At 39.5% G+C, this 25,600-nt stretch overlaps 2 protein-coding genes and 1 long non-coding RNA gene across 23 annotated transcripts in view; 2 read left to right on the top strand and 1 right to left on the bottom strand.

Moving 5' to 3' along the window:
• Positions 1–4,624, top strand: part of elmo2 (engulfment and cell motility 2) — a 35,930-nt gene extending 31,306 nt beyond the window's left edge. For 3 of the 19 annotated variants that reach the window (XM_049471728.1, XM_049471710.1, XM_049471713.1), the window contains 3 exons: positions 1,091–1,168; positions 1,442–3,204; positions 3,263–4,624. In XM_049471728.1, coding sequence (XP_049327685.1) covers positions 1,091–1,168; positions 1,442–1,642 — 279 coding nt within the window. In that variant the 3' untranslated portion in view covers positions 1,643–3,204; positions 3,263–4,624. Of the gene's footprint in view, positions 1–1,090; positions 1,169–1,441; positions 3,205–3,227 lie in introns of all 19 variants that reach the window. The other 16 variants (XM_049471720.1, XM_049471715.1, XM_049471725.1 and 13 more) reach the window with 16 other exon arrangements.
• Positions 1–25,600, bottom strand: part of LOC125787471 (uncharacterized) — a 241,440-nt gene that overhangs the window by 92,901 nt on the left and 122,939 nt on the right. The window lies entirely within an intron of this gene.
• Positions 14,500–25,600, top strand: part of itga7 (integrin, alpha 7) — a 56,942-nt gene continuing 45,841 nt past the window's right edge. For 2 of the 3 annotated variants that reach the window (XM_007248364.4, XM_049471709.1), the window contains exon 1: positions 14,500–15,083. In XM_007248364.4, coding sequence (XP_007248426.3) covers positions 14,857–15,083 — 227 coding nt within the window. In that variant the 5' untranslated portion in view covers positions 14,500–14,856. The remainder of the gene's footprint in view (positions 15,084–25,600) is intronic. The other variant, XM_007248365.4, reaches the window with a different exon arrangement.

Here is a 25,600-nt window from a genome sequence, read left to right as displayed (position 1 = left end):
TCATACTTTCTTTTAAAGTAATATATTCTGTGACTCGTTTACTGCAAGTATAATCCAGTGTCTAAAGTGAGCTCTGTGTCATCTCTGAGTTTCCTCACGGCTGTGTTAATACCAGCTCGGAGCCTGATATCAATGTATTATCTTGTAAAAAATGTTTGGAATTATTGAAAACAGCACACATTATCTAAACAGCACACAGATCATATGATAATTCACGAAATATCAGCAGATTTTAAAGTTAAAAAGTCTTCCAGCTTTAATGCCTTATTCCTTATTCCTCTCCTTTTTAACCATAGACTGAATTAAAACACAGAACTCTTTTTACTTTTCTTGAACTTTGATTCAAAACGGGCACAACTGTAGGGGTGGGGTGATAATTTTTTATCACCCTCCTATTAGACATTTCACAGCTAACAGACAAAGTTAACTATCAAAGAAATTCCATAAACTTCCATTTCTTACTTGAAATAAAAAAATAAACATCACATTTGGTAATCTTTTTTTGTACTTTTGTATTTTTTAAAAATAAAAAACAAATAATTTATTGTTCCAAGTTCTCTCATTTATTGTTCTATCATTCCTTTAAATTCTGGGGATTTAGTTTATAAGTATGGTATTGTTAACAGTATCAGTATTGAGATATTTAGGCAAGTATTGTCTAAATAAGGTAAAGTCATAATTTTGGTATTGTATCAAAATAGTGTTAAATTGTATTATTGTATTATAATACAGCCACTCAAACAGGGCGACCTGTTCTCTCTAATAAAACATAATATTGATTAATTGAATATACAATTCATTATAAAATAATGTCCGTTTTTTGAGAGCAACATTAGCCTAGTGTTTTTAATAAATTTGGTTTCATTGCCCAACTCTACTTTACTTTTACGAAAAGTATTTTAGAAGATGATCTGTAAAAAAAAAATCTTTATAATAGATAGAGGTGGCAAATTGAGGTCTATTAAAAGAATAAATATCTACTGCATGATATTTTATTATTTCAGTATTTTAAATCACTTGTTTTTTTGCCTCTTATTCATATTTTTCTTGTGTGTGTGTGTGTGTGTGTGTTTATTTGTATGTTATTTAGGAGGTTCTAGAGCTGGCGTTCTCTATCCTCTATGATCCTGACGAGGCTCTGAACTTCGTGGCACCGAGTAAATATGAGGTAAGTGCTCCTTTTGGTCCCATCTAGCACCGTCCACCTCTGGTTGGACCTTGTACGTTGGCTTGCAAAAGTATTCATACCCCTTGAACCTTTTCACATTTTGTCACCTTACAACCACAAACTTAAACGCTTCCCTGTACCCGCTGAAGAAAAGCATCCCCACAGCATGATGCTGCCACTACCATGTTTCACTGTGGTAATGGTTTGTTTAGGGTATTGAGAAGCGTTTCTCCCCCCGTAAACCGTGTGTCATTTTCGTTTCGTGTTGGACAGTACTGTATCTGGACGGACGGGCTGTGTGCGCTGCTGGGCAGAGAGATGGGGAGTGATCTCACACGTAGTGACCTCGACACGCTCATTAGCATGGAGATGAAGCTCCGCCTCCTCGACCTAGAGAACATCACCATCCCTGAAGCCCCGCCTCCTGTGCCCAAGGAGCCCAGCAGCTACAACTTCACTTACAACTACGGATGAGCTGTGTGTGTGTATGTGTGTGTGTACGTTTGTATGTGTGTGTGTGTGTGTTCGTATGCGTGTGTGTATGTATGAAATGGGAGAAACTTTTTAAATCCATAAAATCATGATATTAATCTGCCTTCCGTTTATCCATGGAAGTACAGGATTGTAAACTTTGCGTCTTTTATTACGAGCTGCGCTGTTTTCGTTTTATTTTAACGTTAGCGTGTGAAAATGATGCTAATTAATATTTCTGTTGCTTTGTCAGCCAATAATGATCATATTTTTACTTTTATTGCTTTTAATCATGAAAAGACAGATTATATTATTATTGAATTTATTAAAAAATGATAAATAGTAAGTAGAGACAAATATCCTATATATGAAGACACTGAGCGTGTTTACATTCACTTATAAATCAGTTCATAATCTGATTACTGCAGTTGTCTGAATATGCAAGTGGTCATGTGAACAGCATACCCCGACTTCTTGGAGCAGAATAAGGTGTAGAAATCTAATAAAGAGCTAAATTTTAGCTCAGTAATCAGATTTCTCAGTGCATTTCTCTGTGCTTGTGTAAAAACAGACCTGAACAGATTACTGACAAACTCAAATGTTCTGCAGTAATCTGATTTATGAAGTCAGTTTAAACACACTCAATGTTTTTTACCAAAGTTTTGAGGAAATTTTAGTCAAAAATGTATTTTTAAAACCATGTGCCATTAAAACGGTGGAGGGATACTTGAGGGCGTCATGCGACAAAAAATAGTCGCTAATGAAAATGTGTATTTCTCTTCTTTTTCCGATTTTCCACTATTTTACCCATTTCTTTTCATTTCTTACCATCAGTATTAAATAGTGTTGAAAGCTCAGAAGGTTTACACACATAGGTTTACTGGTGGTTCTGGATAGTATAAAAATAAAAAGATTTATATTATATTGTTCTATATATTATATATGACCGTTAATACTGAAGCAGTTCCAGTCTGGTGATGTTTAAGCGCTTATCTGCTGATTATTATAGTGGCACCACTTTTACTGTGCATCTTGGTTTCGTTTAACATGATTCGTTAATTAAGGGGGTGATTATTTAATTAGGATTTTAACATTAATCTTCACTGAACTGCAGAGTTTTGTACTCCAGCTCGCTCTCACTACTAATCCACTGAAGTTTGTTACTGAGTACAGATTCTATATTTTTGTAAATGCTGTGATGTCACAGGTGTGCAGATATGAAGTGTAGGATATGTTTAGGTAGATATGTTTAGGGAGGAGCTTAAAATTATGGTACAGGCCGAGGTAAAATCCAAGGTTTTAGCTGAAGTGCATAAACAGGTACGAACCAAGGTTTGAGTGTAGTACAGGCTGAGGTTTGGGCCAAGTTTAAGCCGAGGTATGAACTGAGGTTTGGGCCAAGGTTTAAGTTGAAGTTTGGGCCAAGTTTAAGCCAAGGTTTGGGCTGAGGTACAGCCGAGGTATGAGTTGAAGTTCGGGCCAAGTTTAAGCCGAGGTTTGGACTGAGGTACAGCCGAGGTATGAGTTGAAGTTCGGGCCAAGTTTAAGCCAAGGTTTGGACTGAGGTACAACCGAGGTATGAGCTGAGGTTCGGGCCAAGTTTAAGCCAAGGTTTGGACTGAGGTTCAGGCCAAGGGTTGGGCTGAGGTTCGGGCCTAGGGTTGGGCTGAGGTACAGCCAAGGTATGAGCTGAGGTTCAGGCCAAGTTTAAGCCAAGGTTTGGGCAGAGGTACAACCGAGGTATGAGCTGAGGTTTGGGCGAAGTTTAAGCTGAGGTTTGGGCTGAGGTATGAGCTGAGGTTCGGGCGAAGTTTAAGCTCAGGTTTGAACTAAAGAACAGCCGAGGTATGAGCTGAGGTTTGAGCCAAGTTTAAGCCGAGGTTTGGGCTGAGGTACAGCAGAGGTATGAGCAAAATTTAAGCCGTGGTTTGAGCTGAGGTTTGCACCAAGTTTAAGGCAAGGTTTGGACTGAGGTACAGCCGAGGTATGAGTTGAAGTTCGGGCCAAGTTTAAGCCAAGGGTTGGGCTGAAGTTCGGGCCGAGGTTTGGGCTGAGGTACAGCCAAGGTATGAGCTGAGGTTCAGGACGAGTTTAAGCCAAGGTTTGGGCTAAGGTACGATCCGAGGTAGAGGTATGAGCTGAGGTACGGGCCGAGGTTCGGGCCGAGGTTTGGGCTGAGGTACAGCCAAGGTATGAGCTGAGGTTCAGGACAAGTTTAAGCCTAGGTTTGGACTGAGGGTACAGTCTGAGGTATAAGCTAACGTCGGAGCCAAGTTTAAGATGAGGTCTGAGCCGACGTTTGAGCTAACGTACAGCTTAAGGGTACCATCCGAGGTTTTAGCTTAAGTGCATATCGAGGTACGACCCAAGGTTTGAGCCGAGGTACGAACTGATTTACAGATCAAAGTACGAGCTGAGCTACAAGCTGCAGAACAGCTGCGAGGACAGACCAAGGTACAGCCTGAGGTACGACCTGACAGTATTTGGAGCTTCTGTACTGTGCTCCACTGACTCTGCGGTACTGGAACCCTCCAAGTCTAGAACCGCTTGTTGAAGATGTACATTCATACGGAGTTGATTTATAATAATCCAGGATAATAATTAATACGTTGTTCTGTTTGTATTCAGTGTTTATTCCGTGTTTCCTGCCGATCAGTTGCTCTTCATGGATTTATATTATTAAAATATACTTTATGGCAACAGTATAATTCTACTAACTCTACAGACAAACAGTCCGTCTGACTGTCCTTAGAGCAGCGTTATTTCAACGAGATGGAGCTTTAAGAGCTGATACAGTAACACACACTCATTAAACCACACTGTTATTAAGGCTCGTAGTCCTAGTGATTGACATGTTAGTGGAGAAGTAACAGAAATATGGTATTCATTATATAATATATAAGATTTCTATGTATGTATATATTGTGCTGCCTTAATAAAACAGTTATAATGAGTTTGTGTGAATAAATGCAAAGTTTAAAACTGGTTGAATGTTTCTTCATTTCTTTTGTTTTCTGTGTAAACTGTTTTTTTTTTTACCTTTAACGTAGTGAATATATTGGCAGTACTGAACTTTGAATATTTTAAACATAGAACTATAATAATATTTTTTAAACTGAACTTTTTATATATTAAACATAAAACAGTAATAATATTTTTAACTAAACTTTTAATACATAAAACATAGAACTGTAATATTTTTTTAGCTGAACTTAACATATTAAACATAAAACTGTAATAATATATTTTAAACTGAACTTTTAATATATTAAACAGAAATGTAATAATATTTTTTAACTGAACTTTTAATATATTAAACATAGAACTGTAATAATATTTTTGTGGCACTACTGGGCTTGATATTCATTCCAGCTTAACAGATATCAATGCATCAAATATTCAGTAATGAAAATGACTCAGAAGCCTTTTTGGTAAAGACCAATATAATTGTTCTGTCTGCTTTTAAAATGTTCTGCATTCAATAGATATTTTGTTTAAAACTTTAATACAGTTAAAATAGCATGAGCTGCTGATCTGCTTCTGTCCACCAGGTGGTGTGTTTAGAACATCTCTACCCCTCATATAAACACAGCAACAGATCAAGCCAGGTCAACCTCTCACTAGGTTCCTAAATGGTTCTTCATATCCAGGACTGTGCAGAAGTCGTAGGCACCAACACAAATTACACTAATCCATTTATCTTAGCAATATAAGTGTTTTTAAAGTAAAATGTAACAAGAAATTCTCATTTTTAACTAAATATGTTATATCCTGGGAGCCGAGCTGTAGAACAAAGTGTAGTTCCAGATTTCTCCTGGATGCTCCTCAGCCAGCATGTGTATATGTTCAGTTCCATCAGCAGCTCACCTGATTTACCACATGAGAACATGAGAACTCAGATAAGGAGAGATTAGGAGATGTTTTGTAAAATTGCTGTATTTATTGTAATGCTAGTGTTTTACTGAGCTAATAAACACTTCACATATAAGAAGCCTTTTCTTTACTGAAATTCCCAAAGGTGTCTAAAACAACTACACTTACCAAATATACAAAATGGAGAGCTTATATACCAAATAGATTTTAACATATTTTAACAAAAAATGCAAAGTTTTGGTCAATTTGTCACTGGTGTTATTCCATCTTGAAGAATTTATTTTTGTCAACAATTTTTTTTTTTTTAAATTGCAATTACAACGTGGCTGAATGTTATAAAGACATTCCATTTAACTTAACATGTTACCAAAGTATGTTTACACACAAGCACTGAAAATAACACAAATAAAGCGTTTTTTTTATATCTTCCTATACTATTGAAAAAAATATAAACATTTTGTCCAATAAACATGATAATTTAATTACTAATATAAGTATAAATGATTCTAACATTTAATGCAGGATACTTTTAATTAAAAAAAAAATAGGAAAAAGGACAAACACCACATGGTAATACATCTGTAACATCAGTTAAAATGGAGGATTTTGTGAAAAGCCTGCCTCTTTGGCAGTCAAGAGACCATGTGTAACTACTTAAAATCAATGAAATAAAAGACATATGGGAATATATTTGATAAAAAAAACATAACGCCAGTGACACAAAGAAGTTATGTGCTACCTGATACCAGATCATTATCGTCAAATTAATAAAATAAAATGAGCAAGTATGGGCTCACCTTCTCATGCCTTGAGATGCTTATTCTTTGATGACCTGTGACCCAGGAAACAGTTTAACAGAGCTAACAATATCTATGATAAAATATAATATAAGAGTCCTGCTGTCCTGATAACTGAACCAGTGACCAACATTTTTGTGACAAAAATATTTTTTAAATAAAATACATATTTTTTAAAAATGTAGTATGATGTTAATCATGCATATAGTAAATCTGGATCGGATTTAAATATTTCTTTACACTAAAATGTTTGCTCAAGTGTTGAAAACGCCTGTTGTTGAAATATGAGAAAGAAATCATAAGGAAAATGTTGTTTTAATCTTGATGTGTAAATGTATATACTGACTCTTGAAATCATCCCTAATATATTTTTTTAACCCTCCAACTTTTGTGACATGGTTTCACACTCCAAATGGAGAATGACCGTGTAAGAAATAAAAACATTAAATGAGGTGTGTCCCAAGTTTTTTACTGGTACTCTATATTTAAGATATTTTGCTACGTTAGTTCTTAGTTAGCTAGCTTGTTAGCTAACTGAACTAGAATTCTCCCGCTTCTACCATTACTACCAACTACGTTTTAAGTTTCTCAAGTCGGGAGAGCCTCAACAACCCCTGGATGGCTGTCCTGCACATCAACAGCAGAAAAGCAGCTCTATTATACAGTTTATTAGCAATTCTATCAAATAGCATCTCATTAAATCAGTCCTACACACAGTATGCTATTGATTTATTAACTGGTATCGCTAACAGTGCTAGCAGTGCTAACCTGGGACATTTAAACTCTTTCGAGACCCTGCGTCTTTATATGGGACATTATATTACATTTCTGCTTCTTTTCAACATGATACTTTTTTTGGAAACATTAACATCCAGACAGAAACACGGGATGGGTAAACATTTTCATCGAGTTTCATGTTTGAAACTAGTTTTTTTTTTCTTTTTACTGTAGGAAAATTTAACTTTGTTCTTTAATTAATTGGGTCCTTTTTATGATCTTATTTTTTTTTTTGCCAAAACAATTTCATTTACAGAGACAAAGTTTAGTTTTATTATCCTTTTTAGGTCCTTCTATACTACAAATAGCTTTAGGATAAAAAATGCACACCAAACATAAGTCCGGGTCTCAAGAAGATAAATTGGGATTTTTTTTTGTTTTTAATTTATCATAAAACAACACAAAATACTGGTAATTGATTGTCCACCCGGTTGTGGTAAACTTTAATGCTTTTAGCTAACAGTTTTTCTGCTATATTTTTTAAAATAATGCAAAAAACATTTGAATCTTTGACTGGGAAACCATTAACTCAGCTCCAGCATCCATGTTTTATATACATTAGCATTGTAGCTCCAGTTGTAAAATGAACGAAAAAAGCACTAAAATTGACCTGGCTGATGTTCAGTATTGTAGGGTTTAGTAAAATATATTGCTGTGTTGCAGCTCCTCCAGCTTTATCAGATTCTCTCCAGGAATAACTTTTATTAAAATAAACAAGGAACTATATTTAAGGCTAAAGCAGGATCATTCAGGAGATCAGGTGAAGATATAAACTGGGAGTTACATGCTTATGTAACAGTTCTTGCCCTGGTTTGATGGAACGCGTGGAGGACAGTGTTTACTCCATCCTGCTGGAGGAGCAGGGTGGTCTTTGGAGGCTTGATTGACAGCTGCATAAGGAGGGGAGGGGCTAAACGGTTCCCACTGAACAGCTGTGTCCGACAGCACTGTCTCCACAGTGCAGAGAAATAACACGGGTCAGATCAGACTGCTGTCTAGAACCATACTCTGAACAACTAAGGTAGACCTCAAGCAGTCTACAATAGTATAGCGCCAGCATATAGCAATGTAACCCCACCCTCTTGTATTAGTCCCACCCTCAGCCTACAGCAGTTTATAGGTCCAAAGCATTCCGCCTACAGCAGGTAAGCCCCACCCACTCAACCTACAGCAGTCTATAATAGTTTAGCCCCACCCACTCAGTCTCAGATACACCCACCCAAGATGTCGGCGCGTTAACACGCAGCGGCCGCTCCGGGTCCGTTAAATGGTGCTTTTGTGTTACTATTTGTCGTTTTTTCCGTTTATTTCCTGCAAATATGTGCATCGGAACACCCATGCACATGTTCTACCACCGCCAGACCCTGCTACAGTGGAGAAACCAGCCAGAAAACACGCTACCGGACGAGGTTCTGCAGACGCTACTTGAGCTTAGCCTGCTAAGAGACCCAGGCCGCCAGCCCGCAGTGTTTCCTGACGCCGGAGCCCAGCGGAAGTGCCATCGCAAGCGGTGCGAGCGTAAGCGGAAGCGCGGAAAGAGAGCCGGGATCCGCGCGAGGCTAAAGGCTAGTCCAAGCCGGCCGGCTATACCATCGCTCTTTCTTGCAAACGTCTGTTCCCTTGACAATAAACTGGACTACATCCGACTCCAGCGAACTACCCAGCTACTTGAGACTACTTGAGTCTCTGACCGCAAGACCCTCCAGCGTATTGTGAGGACAGCTGAGAGGATCATCGGCGTCTCTCTCCCCTCCATCACGGACATTTACACCACCCGCAGCATCCGCAAAGCAACCAGCACTGTGAATGACCCCACTCATCCCTCACACGAACTGTTCTCCCTCCTGCCTTCGGGAAGAAGGTACCGCAGCATCCGGTCCAGCACGACCAGATTCTGCAACAGCTTCTACCCCCAAGCCATCAGACTCCTTAACTGCAGAGACTGAACTGATGGTTTTTCTGTACATGCACACACACTCTTACCCAGTGATGTCAGTAACGCGTTACTTAGTAACGCGTTACTCTAATCTGACCCTTTTTTTCAGTAACGAGTAATCTAACGCGTTACTATTTCCAATCCAGTAATCAGATTAAAGTTACTTATTTAAGTCACTGTGCGTTACTCTCTCTCGCGTTACTCTCGCAAATATGTGATCCCTGGTCTAGACCATATACACGGTTCTGTTTTATAAAACCACTCCTTGCTGCCCTGCAGAGAACAACAAGTTCAATGTTCAGTTTTACAGTGTTAAATATGTCAGGTCAAAAAAGACTTTCTTTATTTTATATATTTTTTATAAAAACAAGTATTTATGTTTAGTAAAATCAAGAAAGACCATATATATATTTTTTTATATGTTAAGTTAATTTTTTTATTTTTATTAAAAATATATATATTTTTAGGAAATAGTTCAACTTAATAGAGATAAATTGTTGCTGTTAAAAATGCATTTTATTGGCAAAACTGGTTATAATGTTTATGTTAAGGCGGCGGGAGGTGGTGTCTGCAGCTGCTGAAAGTAACTAATAAAGTAACTTGTAAAGTAACTTAGTTACTTTTAAAATCAAGTAATCCATAAAGTAACTAAGTTACTTTTTAAAGGAGTAATCAGTAATCAGTAATCGGATTACTTTTTCAAAGTAACTATACCATCACTGCTCTTACCCCACTTACCCCAGAAAATGGAAAGCACTAAAAACCCTACTACCTCACTGGACTCTATTGCACACTGTGTAATAGAGTAATTACTACCTCACTGGTCTTTTTTGCACACTGTCTTGTTATTTATTATTCTTTGTCTGTATTGTGTTGTATTGTCTGTCTGCACTTTTGTACTGTTGCACTATTGTTCTGTCTACACTGTGTTTATGTGCACCATGGTCCTTGGAGGAACGTTGTTTCGTTTCACTGTGTACTCTGTATATAGCTGAAATGACAATAAAAACCACTTTGACTTTGACTATAGCGTTTTAGTCTACAGCATTTAGTCTTCAGCAGTTTACCTCCACCCACTCTTCCTACAGCAGTTTATAGGTTAAACTCATTTAGCCTACAGCAGTTTATAGGATAAACTCATTCAGCCTTCAGCAATTTATAGCCCCACCCACTCAGCCTACAGCAGTTTATGGGTTAAACTCATTCAGCATCAGTGTTGGGAGTAACGGCGTTAAAACTAACGGCGTTACTAACGCCGTTACTTTTTTTCAGTAACGAGTAATCTAACTAATTACTATGACTGTAACTATAACGCCGTTACCATTTCCGACACCCCGTTACTGCACGTTACTTTAGCAGCTCTATTAATTTTTTTTTTTATTTCGCTTTGCCCTGGTTAACCCCTCCTCTGTCCGGTGAACTTGAGCTTCTGGCCGCTGTGCCTGTGGTTTGGCGTGGTGAAGTGAGGCACAATTGTGACGATTTGCGTGCTCTAATCAATTCAGTGATTGCCGTGGACAACCCAAGTTCCGAATTAAGGACGTTAAGCTCTTTTTAGCTGCTCCGGTTTTTGTGGTGCTGCTGCTTTCTATTTTAGAGCTTAGATTCTCTGCCCGAATCCCACCTGACCTGAGGACCGACCCGAAATCGGGCTCCTATTTTTATTTTATATAAAGCTCTGGTGTGATAATCACAATGTTGCTAAGTAACCAATTATTATTGTTCACTAAAGCGAACGAAATAGCGAAAATTGAAAGTGAAAAACATTTGTGTTAACTGAATCTAATAAAAACGGTAATTAAAAAGAAAAACATAACTATCTTGAACTGTATTTTGTGTTTATAAAACTAACTAAAACGAACTGAAATTACTGATAGAATACCCTCATTTTTGTGTTTAATTTATTTATAAGCGCTGTTGTACAGCGGAGTTGTACAGCGGGAGTTGTTGTGCCGAGCGCGCGGCACTCGTGGTCCGTTAGTTCTTGTGTAAAGAGCTCGCGCTAGCAAGCCCACCCTAAAATGAACAGAAAAAATAAAAACAAAATAAAATTAAACTATAATAAAAATGAAAACTGTAATCACGTAGCTCTGGGCGCACGTGAACGCCTCCGCGTTTGACTTGCAGCATTGTGTGTAGCTGTTCTTAAAAATCATTTAAATTAAATAATAGTTATATGCTTCTATGTTACAGTGTTAATTAACATAATTCTGATTATATTTCGCTCATTCAATCAGCCCGAAAACAGACAGTTTATGGGGCGGATCGGGTCAGGCTCATAATGACAGTTTATGGTTCGGGCTTGGGCAGAATGTGCACGGGCTCCGGCTGGGTCGGATTTTTTGGGCACGATCTAAGCTCTATTCTCTTTTGGTGAAGCTGTTATATTAATACCATTTTAACGGGCATTAAATTGTTGTTTTTGTCCATTATTTTGTTTTATATATACATATTTCTTTTGAGTGTGGCTTGGTTTGTTAAATTTCATCCCCAGACGCGTTTTTCCGCTTTTTTCAGTATTACAAGTTTTAGTAATTTTCTTTGGTTGTGTGGAGAATTTCGTTTTATTTTTTTGAAATTCGTTAGATTATATTTTTGTCAACATTTTGGGTTTATTTTCGTTTGTTAGTTTTTGTTATTTTTCTAATAATAATAGTAAATGCATAATTGATTTCCTTTTTTTGACGGGCGAATAATAAAAAGTAACGCGATAGTTACTTTTACTGGTAACTAATTACTTTTATAGTGGAGTAACTCCATTAGTAACTCAGTTACTTTTTTGGAGAAGTAACGAGTAACTATAACTAATTACTTTTTCAAAGTAACGTGCCCAACACTGTTCAGCATACAGCAGTTTATAGCCCCACCCACTTAGAATACAGCAGGTAAGCCCCACCCACTCAACCTACAGCAGTCTACAATAGCTTAGCACCACCCTCTCAGTCTACAGCAGTGCAACCCCACCCCAATCAGCCTTTTTCCCCCATGAGTTCGGTGGAATTCAGGCTATTGTTCTTGTGAGGGGTGTAATTTTTTTGATTATGTCGGTTCCGCTTTGTTCCGCTCGCCGCTGGTTCTGCACATGTGTTCTCGGTACTGTGTGTGGGACTCTGATCTCTCTTCTGGGTCACTGTGTGAATTAGAGGTCTTATTGTTGTGGTGGTTAATTCCACATCACTGGATGCTGCAGCTGAACTCCTGCCAAGACTCAACTCCCAAATACCTACAAGCATTCTAACACCAGCAGCAGCAGCACTCACAGTGTCTCCACCTCCTCCTCACACTCCCCTACTGCTGATCCCAGAGTCCGAACTGCAGTTTAGCATCTGAGCACACTACAGGAATTTACTACATCCAGCAAATCATCACCTACATGAGTGGAGTCTCCTTATACTTCACACTTATTGGTTTGTAGAAGGGTGTGTATTGGACAATGGAGTGTTGTTAATTTGAAAATGCCAGTTGCCAAATTCCACTTAAATTTATTTTATTTCTGTTTATAAATAAGTGTTAATCTACAGTTATAGTAGATACAGGAATCACCAGCGTAATCTGTTATACAGGATGGCATGCCATGGGGAGACGGGTTTCGGCACAACACTGCTACAAACAAACTGAACCATAGTTCAGTTGATCCAGATCAAGACCACCTCTTTTGGTTGGTCCACATTTTGTTTCTTTGGTCCAGACTGTGGTTTGCAGGACCTTTTAAACCTGATATTTCATTTTGAATCAATCAAGATGTGAAAGTAGTTTAGCTCCACCCATTCAACTTACAGCAGTTTACACCCACCCATTCAGCCTAGTGCAGCCAACCAACGTATCCCTACCTATTCATCTTACACCAGTATAAAGCCTCACTCATTTGGCCCACAGCAGTATATCTCCATCTATTTAGCCTACAGCAGTTTACCCCCGCTCATTCAGCCTACAGCATGTTATAGCCCCACCCATTCATCGGACAACAGTATATCTCCATCTATTCAGCTTACAGCAGTTTATAGCTCTGCCCATTTAGCCTACAGTAGTATAGCCCCACCCATTCAGCCTAGCCCAGCCAACTTATCCCCACCCACTTATCTTACAGCAGTCTAAAGCCTCACTCATTTGGCCCACAGGCAGTATATCTCCATCTATTCAGCCTACAGCAGTGTAGCCCCTCCTATTCTATTTTACAGCAGTTTAGCCCCACACATTCGGCCTACATCAGTTTAGCCTGCTCATTCAGCATACAGCATTTTATAGCCCCACCCATTCATCCTACAGCAGTTTAAAGTCCCACCCATTCAGCCTACAGCAGCCAGCTTATCCAAACCCATTCAGCCTACAGCAGTTTAAAGCTCCACCCATTCAGCCTACAGCAGTTTAATGCCCCACCCATTTAGCCTACATCAGTTTAGTGCACCACCCATTAAGCCTACAGCATTATATCTCCACCTATTCAGCCTACAGCCGTTTATAGCTTACAGCAGGTTATAGCCACTCCTATTCAGTCTACAGCAGTTTATAGTCCCTCCCATTCAGCCTACAGCAGGTTATAGCCACTCCTATTCAGCCTACAGCAGTTTATAGCCCCACCCATTCAGCCTACAGCAGTTTAGTCCCACTCATTCAGTCAACAGCAGTTGGGCCCCACCCATTCATCTGACAGCAGTTTATCCCCAGCAGTTTAGCCCCACTTATTTAGCCTACAGCAGTTAATAGCTTCGCCCATTCACCCTATAGCAGCTTATTTCCACCCATTCAACCTACAGCAGTTTATTCCCACACATTCAACTGACAGCAGTTTAGTCCCACTCATCCAACCTACAGCACTATAGCCCCACTTATTCTTTTTGCAGCAGTTTAGCCCCACCCATTCATCTGGCAGCAGTTAAGCAACACCTATTTAGCCTACTGTAGTTTAGCCTCGCCCACCTAAACTGAAGTTAAGGAATGTTTCACTGCTCAGTGGCGTTAAACTGAGGCACAGTAAGGGGCTCGGTTTTCTCAAAAGCCTCTTAGCACAAAGGACAATGCTAAACGGTCGAGCGAGCATCACACAATGCTCAAGAATCTCTCTCTCTCTTTTCTCTCTCTAGAACAGGGAGCTCATTTGCATACGTCAATGTTAAATGCCTGGTGTGTGCTCGAGTGTGGGATGAGGAGGGATTAGTAAACACACACATGAATCGTGATTGTGATTTGTTGGATTGTTTTTGGGTTGTAAACCCCTTACGAATGTTAAAAGTGAAGGGCGTGGGCGGGGCTTGAGCTCAAAAAGTGGGTGGGATGTGTTTTAAGAACAGGTAGAAGCTACAGATCTTATTTTCTTATATCTTATTCTTTACAGAGTGGTGCGTAAGTATCCAGACAACCCGGCCTGGTATTTGGCAGAGCTCCCTTGAGTACTGGTGTCAGCTGATAGAGTGAGAGAGATATACAGAGAGAGAGAGAGAGAAGGGGGAGGAGCATTAGGCTATTCAAAGCACTTGTCCTCTGTGTGTGTGTCTCAGAACCAGGGGGAACACACAAGGGACACCACGGACTCTCACACACACCCACACACACCCTCACACACACACACACGCACACTAACACACACACACACACTGAAGCCCATTAGGCCGGCCGGTATCGGCTGTCAGAAGCAGCAGTGCGGAGAGAGACAGAGGGACAGACGGACAGACAGGGGGAAAAGACAGGCAATAGTTGGACGGACAGGCAGTAGTGGGACAGGGGGAGGGGCCTGCTGTGGTTTATGGACTGTACTGATTCTGCTGGACCCAGAGAGAGAGAGAGAGGACCCACACCAGCAGCAGGACCCTCAGCAGTGTGTATGAGTGTGAGTGATTATGTGTAGGGAGGACAGTGCTATGGATCTCCAGTCCACACACAGGAGGACTGCTGGACTGACCGGGCCACTGGTGCTGCTGGTGCTTCTTCTGCTGGCCCTCACTGCCCCAACCTCAGCCTTCAACCTGGACACCACAGACACCCTGAATAAGGAGGGCGAGGTGGGCAGCTTCTTCGGCTTCTCGCTCGCCCTGCACCAGCAACTCTCTCCACAGCCCAAGAGCTGGTGAGTAAACATTGCCATAATAACACTATAACATATTATATTACAGTTCTGCTGCAGGAGTGTGTGTGTGTGTGAGTGTGTGTTTATGTGTGTGTGTGTGTGTGTGTGTGATGTACTTGTAGTGTACATTTCAATCAAAAGCAGAAAAGAAAATGGGAAACTCTCCAAAGAAGAGTAAATCTATGTTTTATAGACTATTAATACCATATTAGACCATTTGTACCATGGTTCATTTATGATCATAAACTTCTGATGCAATATAAAGAACAACTGCCAGATTCTCGTTATTGAAAAAAGTAAAAACAAAACAAAAACTGAGATGGTATACGGCTCTAGAAAAAAAAAAGAGACCATGGTGGATGTTCACAATCATCAAACCAAGCTGAACAGCTTACATTTTTGCACTAGGAGTGGCATAAAATTATCCAAAAAGAGAAGTGTGTAAGACTGGTGGAGGAGAACATGCCAAGATGCATGAAAACTGTGACCAGGGTTATTCCACCAAATTTTGATTTCTGATCCCTTAAAACTTAATGAATATGAACTTGTTTTCTTTGCATTATTTGCGATCTGGTATTTCAGCCATTTCTTATATTCTGCAAATAAATGCTCAAAATGACAATATTTTTATTTGGAATTTGGAAGAAATGTAGTATGTAGTTTATATAATAAAACAAAAATAATTTTACTCAAACATATACCTATAAATAGCAAAATCAGAGGAATAGGAAATTGATTCAGAAATTGAAGTGGTCTCTTTATATTTTTCAGATCTGTATGTACAGTATACACACTTTACCAAAGAATAGTATGAAATAAGTAAGTATGAAACTTAGTGGGTAGTTGTGGCAGGCTGTCATGGAGTGTCTCAGATTGGTAGTGGCTCATCTTCAGTGATGAATCCCACTTTTGGGGTCTTGGTGGAGCGATCAACGAATGTTTGAATGGTCACAGTGTCACAGTGTGTGAGGTCCATTACAGGCATTCTGATAGCCCTGAATGAAAATGTGTGAGATACTATTGGAACTGGGTAAGAATATTTGAGCTGCATGTGATGTATTATTTTAGGACATCATTAGGAACCTCTACAGCTCCATGCCGAGATGTGTGGCATGTTGCATTACACATGTGCTACTCTCTTCTGTACCTCTGTATATGTAACTCAATAAATATTGCCCATATCAGTCATCAATCATTTTTTAAATCAATTATTGTTTCTGGTAACTGGTGGTCAAAAGTGGTCAGTAGTGATCAGTAGTGCTAAGTGAGGGTCAGTACAGGTCAGTGTTTGGCGGTGGTAAGTAATAGTGGTCAGTAGTAGTAAGTGGTCAGTAGTAGAAAATGGTGGTCAGTGGTGGTCAGTAGTGGTCAGTGGTTTTCAGTAATAGTCAGTAGTGGTAAATGGTGCTCAGAAGAGTTCAGTACTTGTCAGTAGGGGTAAGAGGTGGTCAAAAATGTTAAGTAGTGGTCCGTGGAGATCAGTAGTGGTAAGTGGTGGTCATTAGTGGTAAGTGGTAGTCAGTAGGGGTCAGAGATGGTCAGTAGTGGTCAGTGTTGGTCAGTAGTGGTAAGTGGTCGTCAGTAGTGGAACATGGTGGTCAGTGGAGGTCGGTAGTGGTAAGTGGTGGTCAGTAGTGGTAAGTGGTGCTCAGTGGTGGTCAGTAGTGGTAAATAATAGTGCTCAGTAGTGATCAGTAGTGATAAATGGTGGTCAGTAGTGGTAAGTAGTAGTCAGTAGGGGTTAGAGGTGGTCAGTAGTGGTAAATGTGGCTCAGCAGTGGTCAGTAGTAGTAAATGGTGGTCTGTGGAGGTCAGTCGGTGTTAAAACTGGTTACTTCTGCCTGTATCAGCCCCGTTGCGTCGGGTCACTCAGAGTGATTGATCGGACTGCTCTGGATGAAGACATTTCATTATGGTTATGCACTGTGCACGTGTGTGTGGGGGGTGTGCGCGTGTGTGTGTTTAAGTGATTTAGTGTGTAAACTGCGGGTGAGGGAGAGAGAGAGAGTGCTGTGCTGAATCAGCTGGAGGATGGAGTGAGGGAGTGTTTTCATTACTGGACTGACGCTGATTTGTGATGTGTGTGCTCTGCTGTAAGTGTGTGTTTGTGTCTGTGTGTGTGCGCGTCTAAGTAATTTGTGTGTGTTCTGAGGCTATTTGAACAAAGTAGAGATCAGTGAGTCCAGTGAGATCAATAGTGAGTCTTGATACAACCTAAATCATGGCTGTGATATTAGTGTATATTGCAGTGATCATATTTGCAGACCTCTAATATAAATGTAATATAAATAGTAATAGGTCTCATTTATTTTCTTATAAATGAGCCTGTAATGTTCTACACTCATATCACCTTGGATGATGATGATGATGATGATGATGATGATGATGATTGTTGTGATGCTAAGTGGGGCTGACTAATTCTGACATCATATTTTATTGATGACGAGGACAAGGCTACAGGGTGCCAGGAATACTGATACTAATCAATGATTTTAGCTCTGTCTCTGTCACACACACACACACACACACACACTGTTTTAGACAATGTATTTGTTTTCGTATGAACATTTGTCTTATTTTTGATAAAACCTTTTAGTGTGAAACAAATATTACTTACCCATTGAGCTATTTAAGATATTTATAATTATTGACAATAGAGCCCTAAAAGCAGTATTATGTAGAATTGGTATTTTTGCTCCTGAGCTCCTCCTGCAGGGAGGGAGTATACCTTTCTTTTACTCCACTGCAATATAAACAAGTCATTATTTTATGTGTTAGTATGTGTTAAGAATAGGGGTGGGTATCATCACTGATTTTCCAGTTCGATTCGATTCCGAATTCACAAGGTCCCGATTCGGTTTTAAAATCGATTCATTTAGGTACATTTTCTGTTACAATAAAAATTGTAGTTTGAATATGAAATGTATGTAATTATACAAGCAACACTTAAACTTCCATTATTAAACTATTAGTGTTTATATTATATAGACTTAACACAACAGTTACATTCTTCTTTTAATAGCATTTTATGTAGCTTAGTTAATTGTGAGACTGTGTTTCACATCCCTGTACAGGTTTGGAATGGCTACTTTACTTAAATGTTTACATGTGGGTAAAACATTTGTTACATAAAAAAACATAACATCCTTCATAAACTTCTTATTCATTTGTGAATAAATACATTTGTGAAATTTACCCAGACCCACTGGTTCAGAAGTGATACTATAATTAGCAAAGTGATAATAAAAACACAACAAGCAAAATGAATTATGCTAAGAGAGAAAACTTTATTAAATTCAAAGTAAAAACCAGCCGGTCTGACCGAAGTTCAGCTCCCCGTTATAAGAGCCTCTTCCTCGGCCAGGAATCATGTTCATCCCTGGAGACAAAATAATCTGAATTAGTAACAGCGCCTCATACAGAACATGATCAGAATTTCACTATTTACACATTAAATTACTGAGTTACAGGTTAATCTACAGTTTTTCCGTCTAAAAGTTAAACACTGTATAACCACCTGACGCTGCTAGCGCACCAGCGGGGTTAGCTTAGCACACTAGCCGCGTGTGTTGCTTGAAAACCCGGCTAAAGGGTAGTTAGCTTCCCTGGTGATTTGGCTAACCCGCTAAGCTAACGGTGTATTCAGCCGGCCAGGGCTTACTTTAAATTAAGTACAGGCAAACAAGAAACAAGTACTAAAAAACAACTTAAAACATTGTTAAATATATTAATTTGATAAACACAGGCAGCAATGTGTAGAAATACAGAAGAAAATTGTTTACATTTTTACAGAAACAGGATGGTCTAGGGAGATAAAACGCGGGACGTTAAAACTGTACTCATATATGGGGGAAGATGGGCTAATTCGTTTCGGGTTTATATGAATCGATATCGGATCATTCAAATGAAGATATATTTTAACACAACCCTAGTTAATAATGTGTTAATAATGTTTATTTTGTGATATATGTCTAATTTTGTGCTTTATTTGTGGATTCACATTAATTTCACAGCTTTTACTACTACACCCAGCATTATGGAGACCACTGTTTGGTATACTCAACACAAGAATGGACCAATCAGGATGCTCTCTCTGTATGTCACACTGACTATGTCCATCACTCACTCGCTCTGTCATGCTTGATCGCTTTAAAAAAAAAGTGAGCTCAATACACATTGCCCTGATTTCCAGGAAGTTGTATATGATTTGCTGGCTGCAACCTATATGTGTGAGAATTCCGAAGGTCACGGGAGAAGTGAGATGTCTCAATGAGTAATGGCTTATATTTCGAGATTGCTGCACAAATGCCTTTTACTTCATCTTTGTGTTCCCCCAGTGCTTCTTCATTTTTGCTTTTTTTCCCAGACTTTACTAGCAGTGGATTGGTGCAGCATTGCTGCTGGAGTTTTTGAACACTGTGTTTACTCGCTGTCTGTGCTGTTATATACACTTGCTTTATGAATGACAGAGATGCCATTCTCCCCCATTACAGTCCTTGGACCATCAACACCATGCTGAAACCGCGAGTTTAAAATAGACGTAATTTAAGGTCGTCATGTTGGAGAAATTCCAGTTCAGATTTAGTTTTACTCTTACTCATTATTGAATAATTAATTTGATGATGTCACTGTTGCTGTGGTATCTCATCTGGGTGTAAGAGGATCCTCCTGTTACTGAACTCAGAGTGGAGACACTCTGACTGGCTCTGACTATTTACTTCCTATAGATACACACACATATTTATCCCTATACCAACGTCGCTATACATCGTAGTCGTATAACAAGGTCAAAACCAGAGAGAGAATGAGCCAAAACATCAGCCGAATCACAAACCAAAAACAATACCATAAGCCAAAAGCAGCGTTCAACAAACCAGGTGTTCAGTGTTGGAGTTATTTGACAGAGTTGAATATTTCATTGTTAATCCCACTAAACCCAATAAATACTGGCCAACTCCACAGAGATTTAATTAAACTCCGCCCAGTTAAACACGTTATTTGCATAATGGGTGTGTCCCCCAGATCCTAACTTACCATCAGTGTGAAATCTTGCCCACCAGGGCTACCTTCCATTGGGTATTGTGTTATATTTTGTTTAATGGTTGTTTGTCTAGCCAATATATTGTAGGCTATAAGAGCAAGTTACCATCCTTTGTACAGTAAATTGTGATAAAGTGTTGGTAATGCACTAAGAAATACAATGGAAAATTACACGCTAACCTGTCCTGAATAATAATTAAATAATAAAAAGTCATATTAATTGACTAATCTTCTTCTCATTTATATTTTTTTAACTCTTTCCAGTGTTAGTGTAACAAATTAGGAAGTTAAAGAAATACAAATGTGAGTTAAAAAGGAACTCTGGCAAAGTGTTAAATGTTTAACTATTTTAAAAGTGTTGATTTAACTCTGTGGGAGTTAATTTAACACTTGCCTTTTTTGCTGTGTACATACACCAAACGATGTAAAATTAACACTTTAGGTGTTGCTATAACACTAATGAACAACACTAGCATGAGTAAATAGTACACTGCACAGTGTCATATTAACACTAAACATTTAACACTGCTATCAGTGTATTTTTTACTCTCTGTAGAGTGGGACCATATATGCTCCAAAGGAGTGTTAAAGTTAGCTCTTTAGGTGTTGATCCAGCACTGCTAATTTTACTGTGGATGGAAACAATGAGTATATCGCTGATAAACAGGAAAAATACTTCACAAAATACATGATAAACAGACAAGTTCATATACAGGAGAAAATGACAAAAATCTAGAATTCCGGAGATGACGAACATGACAGTGAGACAGGGTTGAACAGAAAAATATAAATAATAAAAGCTAATGAAAGTAAATTTCAGCTTCTCATCACAGAGGAATTAAGGAATGTACAATATTAGTTATGCTGGTAATATGATAGTTATGCTAGAAATATGATGCTCTAAAATTAACTAATTAATCAGCATAAGCTCGGTTGCTGAACTTTAGTGCTCCACTGCTATAGCTATAGCTATATCTGTATCGGGTGCATGAAGGGTTTTCTTAATTCTTAGAGGGAGAATTTCACCCCTTCTACTTGTTGTTCTACTCTGTTCCACAGGGAAGGGTTACACATTTAAAAACAAGAGGTAGGGATACAAGAGAGAAATAGGATTGGGCCTACATCCCAGCTCTTGTGGCTGAATGCAATCAAATTCTCACAGCAATGCTCCAAAATATCTATCAAAAAGCCCCTGTCTTTATTCCCAGACAGTAGAGACAGTTACTCCAACAAAAGACAGATAACCTTTTTTTTAATACCCTTGATGTCATATAAGAAACAATGAATAAGCAGGTGTTCAAATACTTTTGTTCATATAGTGACGGACAATGCTGTCATCCAGTGTCTCCCACTGACTCACTCTGACTGGTGGGAACGAGATTCGTCAGACAGCAGTGACTCACGTAACGAGCAGCCCGTTAGCGGACCTCCAGAGCAGAGCGTCTGATTGGGTGTTGAGGTCACATTAACAGTAACTGCCCCGGTTCTTCAGATCCGATTTCAGCTGCTGCTTTAAAGAGTCAGAGCTTTTAAAAAACACTCGTAACCCGAGACCTGATTCACCCTCACACTCCTTAGTCCAGGCCTTCACGCCGAAATCCGTGTTCCGCTCTGATTTTTGTTTCATCTTGATGTTCAGGTACAGATATGTGGCCTGAAGCACAGCGGCCGAGGTCACCAGATCCGCCTGACTCAATTCCTCTCAGCTCTTCTTTATAAAAGCGCCGGGTTACAGAAACCCACGGCTCCGGAGTTCTCTGCTCGGGATTTAACGCAGGAAAGAGACCCACAGGAATGTGGCTCGGATATTCAGGGCTGAAAGCAGCCCAAAGAGTCCAAAGATAAACCTGGATTACGTCATTCAGTCTGTGGGAGAGGATGACACCAAACTAACATGGGGTACAATACAGCACAGACATTGTATTTACGCTCAATGCAAAGAAAAAGTAATGCAGTGATAAGTTGTGTGTGGGCGAGCATTATCCTGCTGAAAGATTCTACTTGAGAAGCAGGATGTCCTGCGCATATTCCTGGTGCCGAGCTTGGGGACACTTGGGGACATGTGGGGATGTGGGGACAAGTGCAACCAACATGGCATGCTCATGGCAAAGCCAGATAAACTGTGGAATTTGAAATTAGGCCTGATAGAGTGTACCAGTCAGATTGGATGTTCCAGTTCTGAAGATGCCCGGAATTCCAATTAACATTCATCAATCCACAGTGTGGTGATTGTATTGGGAATACCTCATTAACAACAGTACTACCCACAGTGCACAGTGCAGTGGGTAAAATTTTTTACAAAAACCCACAGTTCCGGAGTTCTCTGCTTGGGATTTAACACAGTAAAGCAACCCACAGAAATGTGGCTTGGATATTCAGGGCTGAAAGCAGGTTCACGTCCAGCTCAAAGAGTCCAAAGATAAACCAGGAACATGTCATTCAGTCTGTGGGAGAGGATGACAGCAAACTAACATCGGGTACAATACAGCACGGACATTGTATTTATGCTTAAGGCAAGAGAAAGTAATGCAGTGATAAGTTGTGTGTGGGTGAGCATTATCCTGCTTAAAAATGTGTTGTGATTTGGGGACACTTGGGGACGTTGGGATTTGGGAACCACCACACCAGTATAAGTTGTGAGGTTTTCTCTTGTGAGCAATGTTGGCTGGTCTGGTCTTCTTCTGCAAGCCACCAAACCCCTGCAACTAATTCAGAATGCAGCAGCAGGACTCGTCTTAAATCTTCCGAAGTTCAGTCATGTGACTCCTTTGCTGCATTCCCTCCATTGGTATCCTTTTGCTGATTGCATAAAATTCAAAATCCTCCTTCATACTTGATGGCAATGGTCAAAGCCAGATCCTTACCAGGAGCTCTTAGAGCTTCCAGTACGGCTCGGCTCGAAATACCATCCCTAAAAACCCTCAGAAAACAAACATCTTGACTCTTCTCTGTGCTAGAACCAAAATGCTTTGTGCATCTGCTGAATGCCTTAAGTGTAATGTAATGTATTGTTGGTTGAACACAGGCCAACCTGCTCATGGCAAGGCCAGATGAATTGTTGGAATACCAGATGGATTGGACCTTTCATTTCTGTAGTTGTTGTGTAGCAGTTACACTGGGAATACCTCATTAAAGCATTACCACCCACAGTGTATAGTGCAGTGGGTGATAATGATGGTGACCGGCAGTGTCTGGCAGTGCTCTTTAGCCTTCATGGGACATGGCAAAAGTTATGGGACACAGTACTACTTTCTGCCCTGTATCTGTTTGGACAGATACAGAGGTTGTTAGAAATAGAAGAATGTTTTTTCTGAGAATGAGGGGCGGGGCTTTAGAGCAGCAGGAGAGAATTGATTTGAGCTGTACAGTAGGGGGCTATAGAACACCACAGCGTGTGTGTGTGTGTGTGTGTGTGTTTGTGTGTTGGGTCTATTTATACTGATATAAGAGCTGCTGTGCTGTACAGCCGTGCGCTAAAGAGAGGTGAGGTTCCAGAAATGCTGAGGTTATCTTGGGGAAGTGCTGCTTCCAGCTCTTCCCCCCAAGGTTCTTTTAATGGTTCTATTTACTGAGTGATCAATATCCCACCAATCAGGATAAGAGGAGGTGATGGATTGAATGGGTATAAAGAAATCTTTGCATAAGTAATATTTAACAATTTGAGTTTCAAAAATTTACAAACTTAAAAATATATCATTGCAACACCCTAGCAGCCACTTATCAAATCCCTAGAAACAACATTTGATTCCATAATGAAAAAAAATATATACTGAAGGAACACCCTGGCTACCACCTATCAACACCCTAGCAATCATGTCTGACTGCATAGTAAAAATATACTGAAACAACACCCTAGTAACCTTTCAAAAACATAGCAACAACATCTGATTACTTAGTAAAAATATACTGAAGTAACAGCCTAGCATCCACCTGTCAAATCCCTAGAAACAACATCTGATTCCATATTTAAAAAATATACAGTATATTTTTACTATGCCGTCAGATGTTGTTGCTAGGGTTTTGATAGGTGGCTGCTATGGTGTCGCTTCAGTATATTTTGTTTTTTACTATGCAGTTAGATATTGCTAAGGTTTTGATAGGTGGCTGCTAGGGTGTTGATTTAGTGGATTTTTATTATGCCGTCAGATATGACTGCTAGGGTGTTGATAGGTGGTTGCTAGGGTGTTGCTTCAGTAAATTTTTACTATGCTGTCAGATGTGATTGCAACAGTTTTAATAGGTAGATGCTATGGTGTCGCTTCAGTATATTTTTACTATGCAGTTAGATATTGCTAAGGTTTTGATAGGTGGATGTTAGGGTGTTGCTTCAGTACATTTTTACTATGTTGTCAGATGCGATTGCAACAGTTTTGATAGGTGGATGCTATGGTGTTGCTTCTGTAAATTTTTACTATGCTGTCATATGCGATTCTTAGGGGTTTGATAGGCGGCTGCCTACCATAGCAGCCAGCAGTTGCTTCAGTTGCTTCATCCTAGCTACCACATCTGATGGCATAGTACAAACAAACTAAAGCAACATCCTAGCAGCCACCTATTAAAACCCGTGCAACAACATCTGACGGCATAGTAAAAATATACTGTATATTTTTTAATATGCAATCAGATGTTGTTTCTAGGGATTTGACAGGTGGATGCTAGGCTGTTACTTCAGTATATTTTTAACACTCTAGCATCCATGTACAATATAATAGCAACCACCTTGTATCATCCTGGCAAAGAACACCAACACCAACACCTACATAATATGAATAAAAATAAAAATATGAAACAGTACCTAAGCAGCCACATAAAATAAGAACAGCAACCATGTCTGAACTGAAGCAATATCCTAGCAGTCACATAAAATACATATCAACCACCTAACAACAGTATTGCCACTACATACAATATGAAATCCATCTAACAAAACACAAATACATAACAAAAAACATACACAAACAAAACAACATATCAGCCATCAAGCAATGCCCCAGTACCACATGTAACCTCCTAATATTAACACCCTAGCAACCACATAATAAACAATTGCAGCCAGTTGTGGATGTGGTTGCTGGAAGGGTGTAAGTAGGTGGTTGCTGTGATATTTTACGTGGTTGCTAAGGTGTCGCTATGACTTTAACAAGTAGTTGAATGTGGTGCTGGTATGTGGTTGATATGGTATTCTATGTAGTTGTTACTAGTATGTGTGTGAGTGTCCGGGCAAACACTGGAGTGTGTGTAACTTTTATGGACTGGGATCCACCACCCCTGTTCCCACCACTCCAGCTGCTCTTTAGCGGCACCGCCAAGCGCAATTCGATATGCCAATCATCATCAGCATCAAATCATGCAAAGTATTTTCATCGGTTTAATCAGATTATAGACGGGGCCGTCACGCAGAACGGCTGTTATTATTAATATTATTATTGCTATTTTTATTATCTAATTTAATTAACAGGATCTTTGTAAAGGACTGT

This window comes from Astyanax mexicanus, chromosome 24, assembly GCF_023375975.1.
Source record: "Astyanax mexicanus isolate ESR-SI-001 chromosome 24, AstMex3_surface, whole genome shotgun sequence".
In the NCBI taxonomy this organism is placed as follows: Eukaryota; Metazoa; Chordata; class Actinopteri; order Characiformes; family Acestrorhamphidae; genus Astyanax; species Astyanax mexicanus.
This window is presented reverse-complemented; position numbering and strand designations above follow the sequence as displayed.